This window comes from Meleagris gallopavo, chromosome 30, assembly GCF_905368555.1.
Source record: "Meleagris gallopavo chromosome 30, MGAL_WU_HG_1.1, whole genome shotgun sequence".
In the NCBI taxonomy this organism is placed as follows: domain Eukaryota; kingdom Metazoa; phylum Chordata; class Aves; order Galliformes; family Phasianidae; genus Meleagris; species Meleagris gallopavo.
The window spans coordinates 1,217,519-1,235,753 of NC_139433.1; the positions used below are offsets into that span (position 1 = coordinate 1,217,519).

The 18,235-nt window shown below is 59.2% G+C and overlaps 1 protein-coding gene and 1 long non-coding RNA gene across 5 annotated transcripts; one reads left to right on the forward strand and one right to left on the reverse strand.

The window, feature by feature from the left end:
• Window positions 1–2,284: 2,284 nt before the first annotated feature.
• On the reverse strand, window positions 2,285–9,439 carry TLE5 (TLE family member 5, transcriptional modulator). 4 transcript variants are annotated; one of them, XM_085211938.1, is made up of 7 exons: window positions 9,105–9,439; window positions 8,744–8,841; window positions 7,533–7,596; window positions 6,217–6,261; window positions 4,997–5,059; window positions 3,776–3,850; window positions 2,285–3,267 (listed from the first exon to the last, which is right to left on the reverse strand). In XM_085211938.1, the coding sequence occupies exons 1-7, from the start codon at window positions 9,129–9,131 to the stop codon at window positions 3,049–3,051; spliced, it is 591 nt and encodes a 196-aa protein (XP_085068064.1). In that variant the 5' UTR covers window positions 9,132–9,439; the 3' UTR covers window positions 2,285–3,048. The 4 variants fall into 4 exon arrangements, with proteins under 4 accessions (XP_085068064.1, XP_085068066.1, XP_085068065.1 ...); XM_085211940.1 differs by having other exon boundaries at window positions 2,285–3,270; window positions 8,744–8,817; window positions 9,105–9,438; XM_085211939.1 differs by having other exon boundaries at window positions 2,285–3,270; window positions 8,744–8,820; window positions 9,105–9,437.
• Window positions 9,440–10,584: 1,145 nt separating this feature from the next.
• On the forward strand, window positions 10,585–12,819 carry LOC104914656 (uncharacterized). Its single transcript, XR_004162102.2, has 2 exons — window positions 10,585–10,826; window positions 12,510–12,819. It is a non-coding gene; the product is annotated as an uncharacterized LOC104914656 (long non-coding RNA).
• The last annotated feature ends 5,416 nt before the right edge of the window (window positions 12,820–18,235 follow it).

Sequence of the window (18,235 nt, forward strand, 5' to 3'; positions counted from 1 at the left end):
CTTTTTTTTTTTTTTTAATTTGAGCCCAGCTCTAGCAAGGTTCCCCAAGGAACGGGGAGATCAGAAACAAACCCAACGCAGGGAACCGCAACGCTGCCGGTCTGGGGGGGCCCCCAGAGAAATGCCTTGAGTGCAAAGCCAGCATGCTCCGGGAGCAGAGCACAGGATCCAGCATCTGCTGGGAGGTGCGGGGGATTTGGAGAGCCTGAAAGCTCTGTCTGTGTGCTTTGAAGCAGGTCAGCCTCCCGCGGGGAGCAAGGAAGTGCCAGCAGCCCGGCCGGGAGCAGCTCGCAGCCCGCCGGCAGCCAGGGATGCTCAGCCAGCAGCCTCGTGGTTTGTTCGACCCTTTGCCCACCGAACCGAAGCTGCTAATTAGCTCTAACAACAGGGACGTCTGTTCCTCTGAAGTCTCCAGCCTGAAAACGCCCCAGACCAATTTCTTCTAAATCCTCCTCCCCTTGCACATCCATCAGGAATAACATCCACTTACCGTGCTCCCTGCCCCCAGGCTGAGTCTGAACCGGTGACCTCGAGGTGAAAGCGCTTGAAAAGCTTTGGCCCTCCCCGCAGCCAGCACGCTCCCAGCGGGATTTTCAGCAGCACTTACAGAGCAGAGTGTTTTAGCAACCACCATAGCGCAGCAGCCCCCCAGCCCTGAGCCACGCTGCCCTTTCACACGGGAATCCCCCCTGCCCAGCTCTGGCCCTGCCCTGGGAGCAGCTGTGGGACCTGGGGTCAGGCTGCAGCTACCCGTGCTGCTCGGCCGGCTCCCGTCTGGAGCTGCTGCACAGCACAGGGCTGGGGGAACGCCAGGCTTCAGCCCCATCCTTGTGCTTGGATAAAGAGAGCGCTGCCATGGGCTCACGGTGCTCTGGGCTCTGTGACCCCTAAAGGCCCGTGGTCCCATAACCCACCTGATGCCCCGTAACCTGCCCGCAGCCCCATCACCCACCAAAGGCTGCAGGACCTGTCTTTTATCAAGGCCCCATAACCCAGCCAAGGCTCTGTGACCCCACCTGATGCTCAGGAGCTGTGACCCCCCCCGAGGCCCATAACCCACCTTATGCCCTATAACCCACCCAAGACCCACAGCCCCATAGCCCACCAAGGGCTGCAGGCCCCGTGATCTACCAGGACCTGCAACCCAAATGAAGCCCAGGTCCCTGCAATCCAGCCAAGGCCCTGGGTCCCATAACCCACCCAAGGCTCTGTAACCCCACCAAGCCTCACAGCCCCATAACCCACCTGGTGCCCTGTAACCTGCCCACAGCCCCATAATCCATCAGAGACAGCAGACCTTGTAACCTACCCAAGGCCCAGGACCCCATAACTCACCCAAGGCCCTGTAACCCCGCTGAGGCCCATGGCCCCATATCCCACCCAAGGCCCTGTAACCCCGCTGAGGCCCATGGCCCCATATCCCATCCAGGGCCCTGTAACCCCGCTGAGGCCCATGGCCCCATATCCCACCCAAGGCCCTGTAACCCCGCTGAGGCCCATGGCCCCATATCCCATCCAGGGCCCTGTAACCCCGCTGAGGCCCATGGCCCCATATCCCACCCAAGGCCCTGTAACCCCGCTGAGGCCCATGGCCCCATAACCCATCAACAACTGCAGGCCCTGTAATACACCAAAGCCCCATAAGCTGCACAGAGCCCCATAACCCGGCCAAGGCCCAGGGCCTCACAGCCCATCATAGACAACAGGCCCTATAACCCACCCCAAGATCCCATAACCCACCCCAAGGCCCAAAGCACTGTAACCCCCCATGACCCTGTAACCCCCCAAGGCCCCACAACCCACCATAGGCTGCAGACCCTGTAACCCCCCAAGGCCCAGGACCCCATAACCATCAGAGACTGCAGGCCTTCTAAACCACCCCAAGACCACATAACCACCCCATGGCCCTGCAGCCCACCCAAGGCCCTGTAGCCCCCCAGCACCCGTAACCCCACTGAGCCTCAGGCTCCCATCCAGCTCCCATACACCAACCCACTCCCCCCCCCCAGATTTTGGCTGCTCAGCCCAATCTCTGCTGCACGCCTCACAGCCCCCTTCCCCAGGGGAAGGAAATTCTCCCACTCCAGCTGGCCTGGGAGATACCAGAGGAAGATGTTATCAGGGCAGGCTCGCTAACCAGAGGACGGCTCTAATTATTAAGAGCCAATTCTATTACAGCCATCACAGCCCCGGGGCAATGGGGGGCCATGCCCTCCTGAGGGGCCCCCGCACCCCCCCCTTGCTTAGCATTTCTAAGCAAGAAAACAGGCAGCACGTCACCATCTTAACCAACCTTCTTATTTCTTTATTTGAAAGGCACAGCTTGTACGTCCTTGATACAGCATTTTCAGTTCCTCTTATTACAGGTCAAGTGATTAAACACAAAAAGCAAAACAAGATCTGTCTAAAGGACTATATACAAACACCAGATTATTATTTAGTTTTATTCTTCTTTTGTCGTCGTCGTCGTTGTTCCATTTTTTGTATTATTATTTTTTTAGAAGACACGCTAGCGCACGGAGATAAGAACAGAGAAAGCTGCTGTATCCTCTACAGGGGGGTGTGGGGAGGGGACCGGGGGGCTCCCAGGCACCCGAATGCCCCTCAGCCACCCCCAGGCTCCCAGCCCCCCAGCAGTGGGTGTTCTGCCAAGGGGGGGCGGGCAGCAGGGCCCCCCCCAGCCCGAGAAAACCCGGCTGGACACGTGGAACTGCGGCGGTTGCTGCGGGACTGGTTAAAAACAGAGACATGCAGAACAGCGAGGAGCCGGAGAGGCGAGAGGGGTTGGGGGGGGGGTGGGAGGGGGAGTCTGGGGGGGCCGTTGGGGCAAGGAGTTGTGCAGAAACCTGTAGGACCGAGGGTCATCGTTAAATACCGAGGGGAGCAGTGGGTGCAGTGCCCCCAGAACTGAGCGGGTGCGGGATGAAGCCGGGCTGGGGGGCACGCAGCGGCTGCCATGGTGCTGCCCCGGGGCGCTGCTGCCCTGCGGCTGCTGCATCTGGCACGGACACCCCCCCCCACACACCCAGCAGCCCCGACCCCTTCACTCTAATCTGATTTCTCCCCATCGTCGTCTTGGTGGGCGTCCCCGTCGTGGCCGTTCTTGTCCTCCTTGGCCAGGTGCGCCTGGGAGCCCAAGGCCGAGAGCGAGAGGAGGCCGGAGCCGGCGCTGACGGCGGGGAGGGATGGGGGCTGCAGCCCCACGGGCAGCGGAGTCAGAGGCAGCGCCAGGGCTTGGAGCTGCGAGAGCTGGTGGGCTTGGAGCTGCTGCTGTAGGGAACGAGGGGCGGGTGGGGGGTGGGAGGGGGCAGCTGTCATTGCAAGGGCACCGGAGCCCCTTCCCCCCCCAGCCCCGAAGGCCCGGCTGCCCCCCCAGAAGCACCCATGGAGCACCCAGCCCTGGCAGCCCCCCAGCACGTCCCCTGTGGAACGCAGCCCCCAGCCCACAGGATGCCTGGCCTCGGCTGCTGGCACGCTCCGAGGATGCGGTTAAACCCCTCTCAGCCTTGACTAGGAACAGATGGTGTTTTCACAGCAAAGAGCTGCTGCAGCTCCTGCCCCAAACCAAAGCCTCTCTCCTTTTACGCTCCGTGGGACAGAGCAGAGCCTGCGCTCCCTTGCACAGCCAAGCGATGCTCCAGCGAGCCTGGACAGAACCAGCAGGGCCATCCCAGCACCCAGAGCCCACCCCGACCCACTGGGCACACCTTCAGCTCTGCCAACACAGGCACCGACCCCATCCCCCCACACCCAAACTTAAACATGCACCACGTACACGGATGATGGAGTTCAGCTCCGGTGCCGTCACCTGCTTGGCTCGTTCAATGGCTCCCAGGACTTGCTGCTGGTGCTGGGGTGGGGAAGAGAGGAATTTGGTGTCATTAAAGGCTTAAGGAAGGAAGGAGAACAGGGATGCAGCACACACATCCACCCTCCTGCTCCATCCTTGTGGCCACGTGGTCCCAGTAACTGTGCTCACCCCAAGGTGGGCTGCACCTTCTACTCTGCCCAGCCCTGACACAGCATCAGACCTCCCAAAAAGGGAAAACAAATCAAGCCTCAGAAATCAGAAGCTGTTGGGCAGCTCCCCAGCCCCTGGGATGTGCCCCAGGCTCCAACCTGGAAGGTGCTGCTGTTGGATGAGCCTTGCACGCCTCCAGACAGAGGCAGGAAAAAGTGCTTAAAAAAAAAATAAAGGATGGCTGTGTTTGCTCCCATGAGAGCACGAGGTCTCCCAGCACCAGGCCTGAGCACCTCATTGCTGCCAGCAGTGTGTTTCTTTCTGTCTTGGCAGAAGAACAGGGCTGGGGAGGGGGAACGTGTCGCATTAAGAAGCAAAGGGTTTAGCTGGGGCTTAGTTATCAGCCACCTCTGATCTGCTCAGCAAGCCACTTTGCCTTCCCCCCCGCGCAGGTGGGCGGCAGCAGCATGGCCTGCCCTTCCCCCCCCAGCTTATCCAGGCCCCAAAATGCAGCCTCCCCCCCTACAGCCCCTGAACAGTCACCACAGGGCTCAGCCTGAGGGGCAGCACAAGGACAGGCAGGCATGCAGACAGACAGACATCACATGAGGGTGCTTCAGCAGCTCCCCTCCTTCCCCTGAGCCCTCCCAATTAACTTCTCAGGGGAGTGGGAGGAGCCCATCAGCCACATTAATTAATGAGGCAGAGGAACCTGGTCTCCAGGAACCATATGAAGGTATTTTTTTTTTAATGTTCAGCCACCCACCACTGCCTGCACCTGGTCAGAAGCAGCTGAGAGTCACGGGAGCAGGGTGAGAACAGAACCCAGTTTGTCTGCAGCTGCCCCACAAAGGGGACAGACAGACAGACCGACCCACCAGTCCCAGCACGGCCTGGGGGCTGGGATGTGGGCTTCAACCTATCCTGAAGGGCTCGTCCCACACGGAGCAGGCATGGGTGGGGAGGAAGCAGGGCACGAGCAGCCCAGGGCTCCTTAGTGCCAGAGCCTCCAAGCCGGGTGGTTTAGGCAGTTACCTCCTGTGAAAGGTAGGGCAGAACCTGCGCACAGATCCCATTGAGCCTCTTGACGATTTCAGCCTGGAGAGGGGAAGGAAAAAAAAAACAAACAACAGAGAGGAATGGCATGAGGGGACCCCACAGCACCCACCCTGAGCACGGCCGACTCCCTGCAACAAGAACACACGTGCTGGGGGGAGCCCACGATAAGTGGGGGCACACCTCAGCCCCCAGATGCTTAAATAAATCAGAGCTGCTGACAGCAAGGAGCGAGTTTTCAATATTCTCTTCCCTCTCAGGGTCTCCAGTGTTCATTTAATGAAGTCGGGAGCAACCAGAGAGAAAATTTATTACAGACCTGGGTGGGGATGTGCTGAATTACATCCACCACGCAGATACAGGGGGGCTGTGGCTGTGACCTGCACTTTGCTGGGCATCCTCAGCCCCACACCCGTTACCCCCATGGGCTGACGCAGAGCACAGGGCTGGGGGCAGCTCCTGCATCAGAAGCAGGCAGCAAATTTGGGGTGCATTAAAGCTTTTTGGCCGGGGAAGAGCAGAGCAGCCAGAGTTCTGCAGCTTACCCTCTAACAGCCCAAAGGAATGGGGGGAGGGAGACCCGGAGGCTTTAGGCAAGCGCTGCCATGGGCTGGGAGATGGCAGTGAGGAGCCGTGGCCCAAATCCTGCAGCTTGGCCAAAAGACTTCCCTCCCAAGGCGATGGGATCGGAGGCTCCGAGTGCATTTGCAGGGAGCAGAATGGTGCTAAGAGGCTTTGAGCCAAGCTGGGGCACATACAGATGAGAGCTAAAGGAGCTCACGTCGTTAACAGCACAGGTAATTGGCCACTGAGATACTGAACAGCTGAACCACCAGCGAGGGGAACCGACAAACTCAGCCACGAGGTGCTCAGCACTGACTGCATCTGTGGGGTGGGGGACAGCATCACCCCCTTCCACCCAGCCCAGGCAGGTGTGCACCCAGAGCCAAAGCACCCCCAGGTACATCCCCTCCTTCCAGAAGGGTTTGTAAAGGCAGTTCTTTGCCAAGATGATTGATTTTTTTTTTCCTCCCAGCAAGAAAAGACGTTTTTATAAGGTCAAGGGGTGGAAAAAATGTGAAGGTCCTCCCCTAGGACAGAGCTGGCGATCCCAAAAGCAGCGCTGACGTTTGACATCCTGAAATGCCACCGAAGGGACAGAGGGCACAGCACGCAGCCCGCCCTCCCCCTCCCCATACCTGTTTGTGCATTTCAATATTCAGCCCGTAGGACATCTCGTAATACTGCAGAGCAGGGAAGAAGAGAACAAACAGACACAATTAGGACTCCAGCAGGCAAAGAAGCCCCCTGTATCCGTGCCGTCCTACTGTCCCCACCCTGCTCCAGCCCAGGTGGGACCTCAAATAACCCAGAGCTCACTCAGCACCTTCACAGACCCCTGGCGTGGCGGTGAGAGCTCAGTGCTCTGCACATCACTGCTGGGAAGAGGCACAGCCCGGCTCTGTTTGCTGTGCCTGGCCCATCTCCTGTCGCCCACGTGGCTGCTCCAGCAGCAAATGGAAGGGCTCAGCACCGGGCTCCAGCTGCACACAGCTCCAGCTGTCTGGGAAGGAGCTGCATGAAACACACGCACAAAAACCACCCCCCTCACACACACCAACAACAGGCAGCTCCGGTGCAAGCTATTGGCAGGAGAAGTCGACTCCTGACCCCCAAGAGCTGTTTTTTTAAGGCTGATTTGAAGACTTCAGAAATCTCCTTCCTCATCTTTCCTCCTCTCAGTTCTTCCAAAGGGGGAAAGAAGATCCACGTCTGCGCTCGCTTCCTTCTGAGAGGAGCAGACTGCTGCTGCTTTGATATCAACTGCATTGCTCTGCCTGCTCCCCCATCACTGCTTCTCTGCACCCTGCAGCCCGAGTGGGAAGCAGGAGCACCACGCTGCTCTCCAGGGCTTGCTCAAGAAGCAGAGCAGCTCTGCACACAGACAGGAGCTCCCTGCATGCTGGGCAGGAGCCTGCGGTGCAAAGATCACCAACTCTGGTGGTATGAAAGGTTAAAAAATGACCACCCGGCCTCCAGGTTTGGCTGTGTGAGCATCCACGCTGCACGGAGCAAGCATTTATCGGAGAGAAAAAGGCAGAATTAAGCAGCGGGCTCCTCCATGCACACAGACAGCACTGAGCAGCTCTGTGCCAGGCGTGCCGGGCTCGGGGATGGGACCCACAGATGGCACAGGAGGATGGGAAGGCTCCACCATGCCTGGGTTTCTATTTTTCCATCAACTTCCACATCTCCCCGCTTCCTCCTGGGCGGCACAAGCAAGCACCAGCCCCTCTTTATGGACAGTACATCCCATAAAAGCAGCTCTTTCCTAGCAGATTCCTCCTCGGGATCCCAGCGGGGCACCAACTCCACCACCCCTCCATCCCAAACGCACCCCAGCCACCCAGCACACACAGCCCAGAGCACGAGCAGCTCTGTTTGCATCAACCCGGCAGCAGCAGCACCTGCTCCCCACCAGTGCCACCCACACGCTGCCCCAGCAGCTCCTCACCATGACGTAGTGACGCTGCATCTCCGATTTCTCGCTGGCGAGTTTGTCGCATTCCAACTTCAAGCTGGAAAGGCAGAAAGAAGTGAGAGAACCACGAGCAGGAGGGCAGCGGGTCGCATCCTGCAGGGTCCATCCCGGCCTGCTGGGTGACCCGGTGCGGCTCAGCAAGCGGCCAGAACCTATTTTGGGGAAGCCCAGGTGCATTGCAAGCCTCCAGAATGACTGCTTTTCCCCTTTCCTTTGGGTTCTTTGCACCCTTAAGAGCAAACGTGCTGCTCGCTGTGCTTTATGCAGCTCCCCAGCCCGGCAGCTGCAACCAGCATGTGCCGTGGTTTTATGTTTCAAACAAGAAACAGCTTCATCTCCACCAAACCTGCTGCTCCGTGAGCAGATCGGGTCCTGCAGCACTTGGGGGGGGGGGGGGGGGTCAGGGCACAATGCTGCACGATGCTGAGCCCCGGGGGGGTGGGAGCAACAGGGCACAGAGCAACGGTTTGGTGCATGCGTGCAGCTAAAAAGCAAACGGCAAGAGAGCCCATCAGCAGCCAGCTTTTGGGTCAGCAGAAGCCATTCCGCAGGCGGAAAAGCGGAAGCATTTGGCTTTAAGTGCTCCCTGCAGCATTCGTGATCCAAGAATGGCAGCCAGCAGGGAGAGGGGAGGAAAACTCCCAGCGAGAGGCGGGAGGGCTGGAAGAGCTGCACACGGGAGGGCTGGCAAAGCCGTGCACAGCGCTGGCTGAGCCCTGCATCGGGGGAAGACCTGGCTGGGGGTGGGGGCGGAAGGAAGAGCGTTCTCTCCTTCCAGAATCCCATCTTTTGGGGGTGGGCAGAGCGTCCCCCTGCCTGAATTGCAGCTTTTGGCCAATGCCGGGCCAAACTGCACGGCCGGGGCCCCTCCTGGTCCTCTGCCAAAGGAAGGCAGCGGTGGGTGAGCACCGGGCCTCCCCCCGGGACGCTGACGGCGGTCTCCCAGGTGGGACACGGAGGCGATAGCGGCCTGGGAAAGCTGTGCACGGGGGGAAATCCAGGCTGGGAAGGGAGGGCAGAGCGTTCTGCTGCACGGAGCCCATCTTTTGGCCACCGACGGGCCATGCCGCGTCCCGCTCCGCGCAGGGAAGCGATGCCAAAGCGGACGATCCCAACTCCGGGTGCACAGCGGACCCCCCCGGGATGCTCGGGGCGGTTTCTGGAGGCGGTTACCAGACACGTACCTGTGATATTGGGCCTGCAGGAGCTGAAACTCGTCCTTGATGCGGTCGCACGAGTCGGAGGTGGTGAACTTGAGCTGCTGCGGCAGGTGAGAGGAGCCCTTGAACAACACACACAGCGCTGCACACCCAACGGGGGGCCCACAGCCCTGCCCACCCCCCAACCGGAGCCTGTCGCCACCGGCACCGCCGCCGCCCAAGGTCACCCGCACCCCCCGCTGCCGTCCCCGGTGGCTGCGGGCGGGGAGGAGGAGGAGGACGAGGAGGAAGAGGAGGCAGCTCTCGGTGCTCCCCCCATCCCTCCTTCCTTCCTTCCTTCCTTCTTTCCTTCCTTCCCTCCTTCCTTCTCCCGGTGCCGCCGTACCGAGTGTCGGCTTTGTGGAAACATCATGTCAGGCTGCAGCCCGGCTCACCGCACTCAGCGGTCCACCGCTCCGCCGCACCGCTCCGTTCCCGGTTTGTTTGGTTTGGTTTTTTTTTTTTTTCTTTTTTTTTTTCCCCCTTCCTCCTCCTCCTCCTTCTTCTTTTCCTCCGCCTTTGTCCGCGCCGGGCCCGGCCCCGCGGCCGCCCCGCGCCGCTCTGCCCCGAGCCGCCGCCTATTGTCTAATGGCGGCTGCGATCCGCTCCGTCCTGCGGCTGCTCGGCACCACCTGCCGCCCCGCCGCCGCCTCCCCGGGCCGGGCGGGCCCACGGCCGTCTCCGCCCCCGCCGCGATCCGGGCGGTGCGGGGCCCTGAGCCGCTCCCCCCCCTCCGCCCCCCCCCACCGTTCCTTCCTTCCTCCTTTCCTTCCTTCCTTCCCACCCCCCAGCCGTGATGTTCGCCCGCTCGGACCCCGCTCCGCCGGACCTTCCCTGGGTTTGGGGTCTGCTTTGGGACGGAGAGCCCCGCACCTGCTGCGGGACGCCGTGGGATGGGAGAAAGGCTTAAAGTGGGGGGGGCCTTAAAGATCGTCCAGTTCTACCCCCCCTCGTTTCCCCCCCCTTGCTTCCCCCCCCGGCTCCCCCTCCCTGGGTCCCATCCCGGATTCCCCCATCCTGGGTCCCCCACTACGGGTTCCCCCCCCGGGTTCTCCTCCTGGTTTCCCCCCCGAATCCCCCCCCCCGGGTCTCTCACCCCTGGGTCCGCCCCCCTCCCCCCCGGACCCCTGCCTGGGGTTCCCCCCCCTATGGGTTCCCTCCCTCCGGATCTCTCCACTGTGTCCCCCTCTATGGTTGTCACCCCCCAGGTCCCTCCCCCTTGGTTTCCCCCCTGGGTCTCCCGCCGGGTCTCCCCCACCTGGGTCCACCCCCCCTCCCGGGTCCTCCCTCTGGGTTCCCCCCTCCCGAGTGCCACCCCCCCCGGGTTCCCCCATTGGGTCATCACCCCCTGGGTCATCCCCCCCCAGTTTACCCCTCCTAGGTGCCACCCCCTGGCTCCCCCCTATGGGTTCCTCCACCCTGGGTACCCCCACCCCCCCAGTTCAGCCTGCCCAGCCTGTCCCTTGCACGGGGTACCTCCAGGGTTGGGCACCCACAGCTCTGGGCAGCATTGCTGGGGCCTCGTGGCCTCTGGGTAAAAGATTTCTTCCTCACATCTAACCTCAGTCTCCCCTCTGTTAGTTTGAAGCCATTCCCCCTCACCCTATTGCTATCAGACAGGTAAAAGTCGCTCCCCCTCCTGCCTGTACCTCCCAGTACTGGAAGGCTCAGTGAGGTCTCCCTGGAGCCAAACACCCCCAGCTCCATCAACACGTCTCCATAGCAGAGGTTCTTCAGCACTCTGAGCATCTTTTGCTCCCACTCCCACAGCTCCACATCCCTCCTGTTTTGGAGACCCAGACCTGGATGCAGCACTGCAGGTGGGGCCTCACAAGGGCAGAGCAGATGGGATGGAGCCCCCTCCCTGCCCACTGTCCCTCCATAGGTGGGGGGACGACTGTGGGACTGCTATGGACCACAGCTCCCCAGCTGTGACCATCCAACCAAACAAACCCCATCTCTCTCCCATTTTGCAGTTTGGGGCCATGCAAAGGCCCTGCACAACTGCAGCCTGGCAACTTGAGTTGCCCTTCCTTTGTCCACCGATGCCATCACTGAAGGCCACCAGGTGGGTCAGGCACATCTGCCCTTGGCAAACTTGGCAATCAGCGAAGCCCCCTCCCCAGTTCTTTATGATCCTTGGCTTGATGCTGCAGGATCTGAGCCCCCTGGCAATGTGGGGCTCACCATCACATCGTGCCATCACAGTGTGGGGCTCACTATTGCAATGCAGGGCTCACCATCACAGTGTGGGGCTCACCATTGCAGTATGGGGCTCACCATTGCAGTATGGGGCTCACCATTGCAGTATGGGGCTCACCATCACAGTGTGGGGCTCATCATCACAATATGGGGCTCATCACTGCAATGCAGGGCTCACCATTGCAATATGGGGCTCACCATCACAGTGCAGGGCTCACCATCACAATGTGGGACTCATCATTGCAGTATGGGGTTCACCATTGCAATATGGGGCTCACCATCACAGTGCAGGGCTCACCATCACAATATGGGGCTCACCATTGCAGTATGGGGTTCACTACTGCAATATGGGGCTCACCATTGCAATGCAGGGCTCCCCATCACAGTGCAGGGCTCACCATCACAATATGGGGCTCACCATTGCAGTATGGGGTTCACTACAGCAATATGGGGCTCACCATCACAGTGCAGGGCTCACCATCACAGTGCAGGGCTCACCATCACAATATGGGGCTCACCATTGCAGTATGGGGTTCACCACTGCAATATGGGGCTCACCATTGCAATGCAGGGCTCACCATCACAGCACAGGCTCAGTATCACAGCGCAGGGCTCACCATCATATTGCAAGGCTCACCATCACAGTGCAGACCCCACCATTGCAATGTGGGGCTCAATTTTTGACTTGCAATGCCCCAGGGATCCCCACAACAATGCACTCCCTCTTCTCTGCTTTCCTTTGCTGGAAGAAACCATGCCCAGAGCAGCAGAGCCCTATGGGCAGAGGCAGCAGTGCTCCAGTGAACAGAGAAACACTGCTGGATCCCTGCATGGCAAAAACAAGCAGAGAGGAGCAGGGCTGGTGTGTGCACAGGAAGCCTTCCTCAATTTCGGCTGTCTGTCTTGAAAAATCAGTGCATTTACTGATTAAAAATAAAACCTCACACGTCATGGCTCCAGCAATGAAGGCTGGGCTGTTGTGCTATTTATTTTTAAAGAGAACAATATAGCAGCTGAGTTATTGTGACAGCTCCTGCATATTGTGCAGTTGCTTTTTCCCTCCGACGTCTCCATATTAGTGAAATCTGTGACAGCTTCCTGCCAAGGATTATTAATAGTGCAGGCAGGCTTTGTGTCCCTGAGGAATCGGGGTTGGAAATGGGGTGGGCCGTCACCCCAGAGCAGATCGGTGCTGAGGTCCCCATTTTTGGTGCCTTCTTTTTGGTTGAAAACCCCTTGGAGTGCACGGGGAGCTCTTGGAGCAGGTCTCATTCCTGCAGCACGCCCCGTGCAACACGTTGTATGTGCTCCGAAGTGATGCTGCCTGCATTTTCCATCCCGTGTGAGGCAGTGTTTTCCTGCACAGAAGCTGCTGACCCCGCGTGCAGGTGAAGGGAAGGAGCATCTCAGCCCTCCTTCTGCCCATAACAACCTGCTGCTGCTCCCTTCCAAGCAAAAAATGAAATGTTCCTTTATTGGCTTTCACCTTGGCTACAAAATGTTCCATTTTATCATATTTTTTTCTTCTTCTCTCTTTACTTTCTTCCAGGAAACGCTCTAATTTATGGTATAATCTTGGCAAATCCCAGTCCTGGGGAACACAAATTCGCTTGTGCCCAGTAAATGGCACTTTAATGGGCTGCCTCCAGCTGGCCTGCGTGTCTGCCTCTGAAAAGAGAGGATTATAACCTCCCCCGAGCAGAGGGGCTGTGTGTCAGCAGGGATGGGGACAGTGGTGGAGCAGCACATGGAGGAGTGTGGCCCTGCAGGCGGAGAGGAGAGGGGCTCTTTGGGGCACGGAGGGGTTCTGAGAGCCCCACGTGAACCCATCTAACAAAAATAAATCAGTTTAACGGAGAGCTTTTGACAGTTACTCGGGTGTTATGTCCCACTCTGAGATGGAGAGAGGCTACAAAGATGCTTTCTTGTCTTGGACACGAGGTGAAAATCACGCTGCCGTTGCAGTGGAAATGCAGGCTCTAAGAGCCTACTTTTATCCTGGGAGGAATAAAAAGGAAAGTCTCTTTCACCTGGAATGAAAGGGGAAGGTCCAGCAGGTGTTCAGGCCCTGAGACAAGGAATGCTTTCTGCTTTTTTTTCCCCTTCAGGATCACCCTTCAAGCCGACCAGCTCTCCCATTTAGTGGTGGTGCTCCAAAGAAGAGCCTCAGTCCAGGCAGGACTCCTGAATTTGGTACAACGTTTCTACCCTCTGCGATCCCTTCTGATCAGTCAGTCTGGAATAACCAGGTTCTGTGCCTCGAGGTGGCTGCCGTGCCCTCTGTTTTTGCTGCAGAATGATTAGGGGTAATTAGCATCCTTTTTAGCAGCAGAGCTGCAAGGAATGCTTCACGCTCCTCGCAGCAAAAGGGCTTTTGCAGCTGAGGTGTGAGGAGGAAGTGCGTGGCCTGGAATCACTGCACCCTGCCACAGCGCCGAGCTCCAGCAAAGGCAGATAACCTCCATGCAGACCCCACGTCTCTTCCCTGCTGCCCCTGTGCAGGATCAGTGCTCCCTGAGAGCCGACAAATGGATGTTTGCAGCAGCCTGGCGCATACAGAAGACGGATCGCCGCAACCTGAAGTGTCTTCCTCCACTCAGCTGGTTCAGCAGCACTGCATTCCAGGTAGGGAGAACATTTCTTCCTGACCTCGATTTATGACAAAACACCGAAGCACGGGGCTGGATTGATTGCACGAGGAGATTGTGTCTTAGGAGCTCGTGTGAACGCTGCAGCAGCTGTGCTAATTCATCATTCCTTTATTTACGAAACGCATGTGCAGGCTGAGTGCAATTAAATGATGTGCTTTGGGATCCTAGGAGATGAAAGGATTCACGGTAAACGTAGGTTTGTTACCCTGATTTACCATGCACTGAGCCCACCTACAAAAGCCACGGCAAGCCAGATGCAAAACACACGGCTTTAAAACCAAATCAGCATTGGCTGTCAGCAGCTGTGTGTTTGATCTGGGAACCTTTCCCCCTCTTTCCAGAGAACTCAAGCCTCCCAGTGACGTCTCCCTGTGACAGGCGACTGAACAGCTTGCAAAAATAATTTGGGGAGGGGGGAGATGCTGAAACATCTGGCAACTGTGTGGCAGCACTGCTTGCAGAGCTCAGGATGTAGGAAGAGACCTTGCAGATAGGCTCGTGGTCTCCTGGGAGGTGCTTTGAGAGGTGGGAGTGCAAAGAAGGGGATGGCAGAGCTGATGGAGGGGTCCTGATTAATGCAGCATAATGGGCAGGGGGCTGGCATGGCAGCTGGCATGCTGTGCTGCTCGGCCTGCTGGAGGGAGGGCTGTGACCTGTTCCAGGGTGATGAGAGCTGCTGCTGCTCCCCTGGGCCTGGATGCTCTCCTTTTGCAGCACTGTGATGGGGATGCTGCTCCCCTGGGCCCTGGATGCCATCCATCCCACTTCCGTGATGGGGATGCTGTTCCTTTACAGAACTGTGATAGGGATGCTGCTCCCCAGGATGACGCCATCCATCCCAGCTGTGAGATGCAATGCTGTCCCTTCACAGCACTGCAATGGAGATTCTGCTCCCCAGGCCCTGGATGCTGTCTCTATAGGGATGCCATTCCCCAGGTCCTGGATGCCATCGATCCCAACACAGTAATGGGAACTCTGCTCCCCGGGGCTCTGGATGCCATCCATCCCAGCACTGTGACGGGGATGCTGTCCCTTCACAGCACTGTATGGGGATGCTGCTCCACAGAGTTCTGCATGCCATCCATCCCACTGCTGCGACAAGGATGCCGTCCCTTCACAGCACTGCAGTGTGGATTCTGTTCCCCAGGGCTCTGGATGCCATCCATCCCAGCACTGTGACAGGGATTCTGCTCCCCAGGATGCTGACATCCATCTCAGCACGGCGATAAAGATGCTGTCCTTCACAGCACTGAGATGGGGATGCTGCTCCCCAGGCCCTGGGTTCCATCCGTCCAGCTGTGTACCATGGATGCTGTACCTTCAAAGCACTGCAATGGGGATTCTGCTCCCCAGGATGCTGCCATCCATCTCAGCACGGTGATGGGGATGCTGTCCCTTAGCACTGTGATGGGGCTGCTGCTCCCCACACCCTCATGCCACCCATCCCAGTGTACTGTGGATGCCGTCCCTTCACAGCACTGCAGTGGGGATTCTGCTCCCCAGAGCTCTGGATGCCATCCATCCCGGCACTGTGACAGGGATTCTGCTCCCCAGGATGCTGCCATCCACCTCAGCACAGCACTGAGATGGGGATGCTGCTCCCCGGGCCCTGGGTTCCATCCATCCAGCTGCGTGCCATGGATGCCGTGTCCCTTTGCGCAGCACTGCTGCCCTCTGCCGGCTCCGCCGCCCCGCTCCGCCCGGTCTCGGTCTCGGTCTCGGTCTCGGTTTCGGTCCCGCCCCGACCGGCGGCGGTTTCCGGGCCCGTCCGCCGCAGCGTTACCGCGGGCCGGGTGGGGCGGTGCGGGTTGCGTCGTTGGGATCCGGGGTTTCTCCTCCATTCGCAGCCGCCTCCCGGTTTGGGAAATGAGATGGCAGCCAAAGCCCGGGCTGCATTTCCCGACCCGCCGGGAGGGTGAAACCTTCCAACCTTCCGCTGCCCCCGACAGAAAATGTCGCCTCGGGGGAGGGAAATGTGTAGCCCTGAACCATCTCTGCTGCTCAAAGCTCGGCTGAGAGGTGAACTGTAGCATCGTGATCCAAACCCTAAATGGAGAAAATACTGATACTGGGGGGAGATGTAAGGACTGAGCCCCTGGGCGTCGGTGTTTCTGGGTCCCAGCTGTGCTGAGACAAGAGGTAACGGCCCTAAGTTGTGCAGAGGAGGTGCAGGCTGGGTATTATTCTGTGACTCGGTACTGCTGTGCGCCTGGCTGAGCTGGGGGTCTGTGCTCATTCCTCTGTTAAGGAGGGAGCATCCTCCTGGGCTGCTTTCTTGAGCCACGCAGTTTTTCCTCAATTAAGTCGGTGATTGAGCAGCTGCAGCAAAATGCAGCTGGGATGTCCCTGCTCCATTCCCTTCACGTGAAACTAAAAGACACACAAGAAATTGGGCCAGGAAGGAAAAAGGGAATGGGACTTTGGGATGTCAGTAAGGTGTGCTCACATCCGATGGCTCCTGTGATAGAATTTCCTTTTGGGAGCTCCCTTTCTAACTGCTGCACATGGGAGCCACGAGGATCAGAGAATCACAGAATGGCCTGGGTAGAAAAGGACCACGGTGATCATCCAGTTCCAAACCCCTGCTATGTGCAGAGTTACCAACCACCAGACCAGGATAATTGCTCTGACCACCTCTGCAAGCTGCTCAGGATCAATCTGCTGGGAAATCCCGTTCATTAAGTTCTTCATGCAGAACTTACGAAGCCACAGAAAACCACGAGGATCCCACGCCCTCGCCAGTCTGCTGGAAAACAGAGGCAGGGCTGAGCAGATGGGCAGGAATGTCCCTGCTCAGGCAAGCAGCTCTGGTCAGAAGCCAGCAGCAGAGGATGGAACACAACAGGAATGGCCTGGAAGGTGATGACATGTGCTGTGGTTGCGATGGGATGGCAGGCAGAGAAGAGCAAGGAAAGGAACTTGAAGTCTACAGACACACCAGTGTGCGAGGGGCAGGGAAATGAAGGCTGAGGTTAGGGATTTGAACAGCACATCAGCGACCAAGCTGAGGGACATCCCAGCTCTCCAGGTGAGTTCCTCAGCACTGAAACCAAAAGGCAGGAAACAAGCGGACTGCCGTTCCTTAGGACCAGCATTTCTGTGAGTCCTGAGCAGGATCCATCAGAACAGATGTAAGAACCACACAGGGGGTCCAGAGGATGGATGTACATTTGGTTACTTTTTTTTTTTTGAGGAAACTTGCACAGTATCTTTTGTCCTTCAAGATGCGATTGTGCCCAAAGGAAGGTAAGCAAAACAGCTGCCTGTAGCACGCAGCACCCTGAATTCAAAGCAGCCTGAGGTGACTTCAGCACCTCCCAACGCACAGCATCCATCTGGCACTGCAGCCTGAGGTCACGCAGAACAGCTCAGTGCTGTGCTGGAGGGATACAGGAATCCTAGAATCACAAGGTTGGAAACGACCTGCAAGATCACCTTGTCCAACCGTCCTCCCATCACCACTGCTACCACAAGCACTAAACCAGATCTCGCAGCTCCTCATCCAGACGCCTCTCGAGCGCTGCCAGGGACGGCGACTCCATGACCCCCCAGGGCAGCCATTCCAGCGCCTGACCACCATCTGAGAGAAAAAGTTCTTCCTCATGTCCAACCTAAACCTCCTCTCGTACCACTTGTGGCCATTTCCTCAGCTCCTGTTTGTTGCCTGGGAGAAGAGGCCAAACCCCTCCTCACAACCTTCCTTCAGGCACTTCTGCCCCTCACAGCACCCCGCTGTGACCGACCCTGCTGTCCTGTCTGTGCAGGATAATCCGCAGCTGCCTGCGCCTCCGCCACCACACCGCAGCAACGTTCAGCTGCTGGGCATCTGGAAGAGAAAGGAACAGAGCTCAGAAAGGGCCGGAGCGCACTAAAAAACCTTCATATACACAGAGTCAGAACCGCTGGTGGAACAGCAGGGACGGCTGGGGCCGCTGCGGCTGTGCGAGCGCCAGGCGGGGTTCGGTGACCGCCGGGAGCCGCCGTTTGTGGGCCGGGCCGACCGAACCCGGCTCCTCTCCCGGCCCTACGGCTCCGCGAGCCGCAGCCGCCCGCTGGGCGCAGCGAGCAGCAGGACGGGCGTGTGAGAACCGCACCGCGCCCTGCCGCACCCGCACAACAACGCCCTGCGGCCGACCCCGCCCGCACCGCGCGGCCTACAGCCGGGACCGGGCCTGCAGCCAGGCCTACAGCCGGGCCGGGCCGCCGCAGCCGGAAGAGCCGCTGGGGGCGGGCGGCGCCGCAGGGCCGCACGATGGCCGCCGGGTCCTCCACCGTCCCACAATGCCCCGCGGCGCCGCCCCGCCCTGGGAACGCGCGTCGCAAGCCCCGCCCACCGCTCGGCCAACCAAACCTGCTCTCCGTTCGGCGCGGAGCCCCGCCCGCTCCCGGGGGAAGCCCCGCCCCTCGGCGCGACGCGCTCTCCCATTGGGCGCGCGGGCCGTCGGTCAGCGCTTGTTTTCGGCGGCAGTGGGTTGGGTTGCGCCGGCTGCTCGCTGGCTCGGCGGGGCCGCGCGAGGAGGGAGCGGCGGGCGGCGCGGCCGGGCGGGGGCAGCGCGCTGAGTGCCGGCGGCGGCGCTGCTGCTGCTGGGCCCGGCCGCTGGGGTCGGGTCGAGGCCGGGCCGGG

What these genes read in the sequence shown, in the direction of transcription:
- TLE5 (XM_085211937.1), bottom strand. Translation starts at nt 9,131, where the DNA reads ATGATGTTTCCACAAAGCCGACACTCG. An exon ending in TTCCACAAAGCCGACACTCG is followed by an intron (nt 8,842 to 9,104) that starts GTACGGCGGCAC and finishes GTGTTGTTCAAG; the next exon opens with GGCTCCTCTCACCTGCCGCA. An exon ending in TGCCCTACCTTTCACAGGAG is followed by an intron (nt 3,851 to 4,996) that starts GTAACTGCCTAA and finishes TCCCCACCCCAG; the next exon opens with CACCAGCAGCAAGTCCTGGG.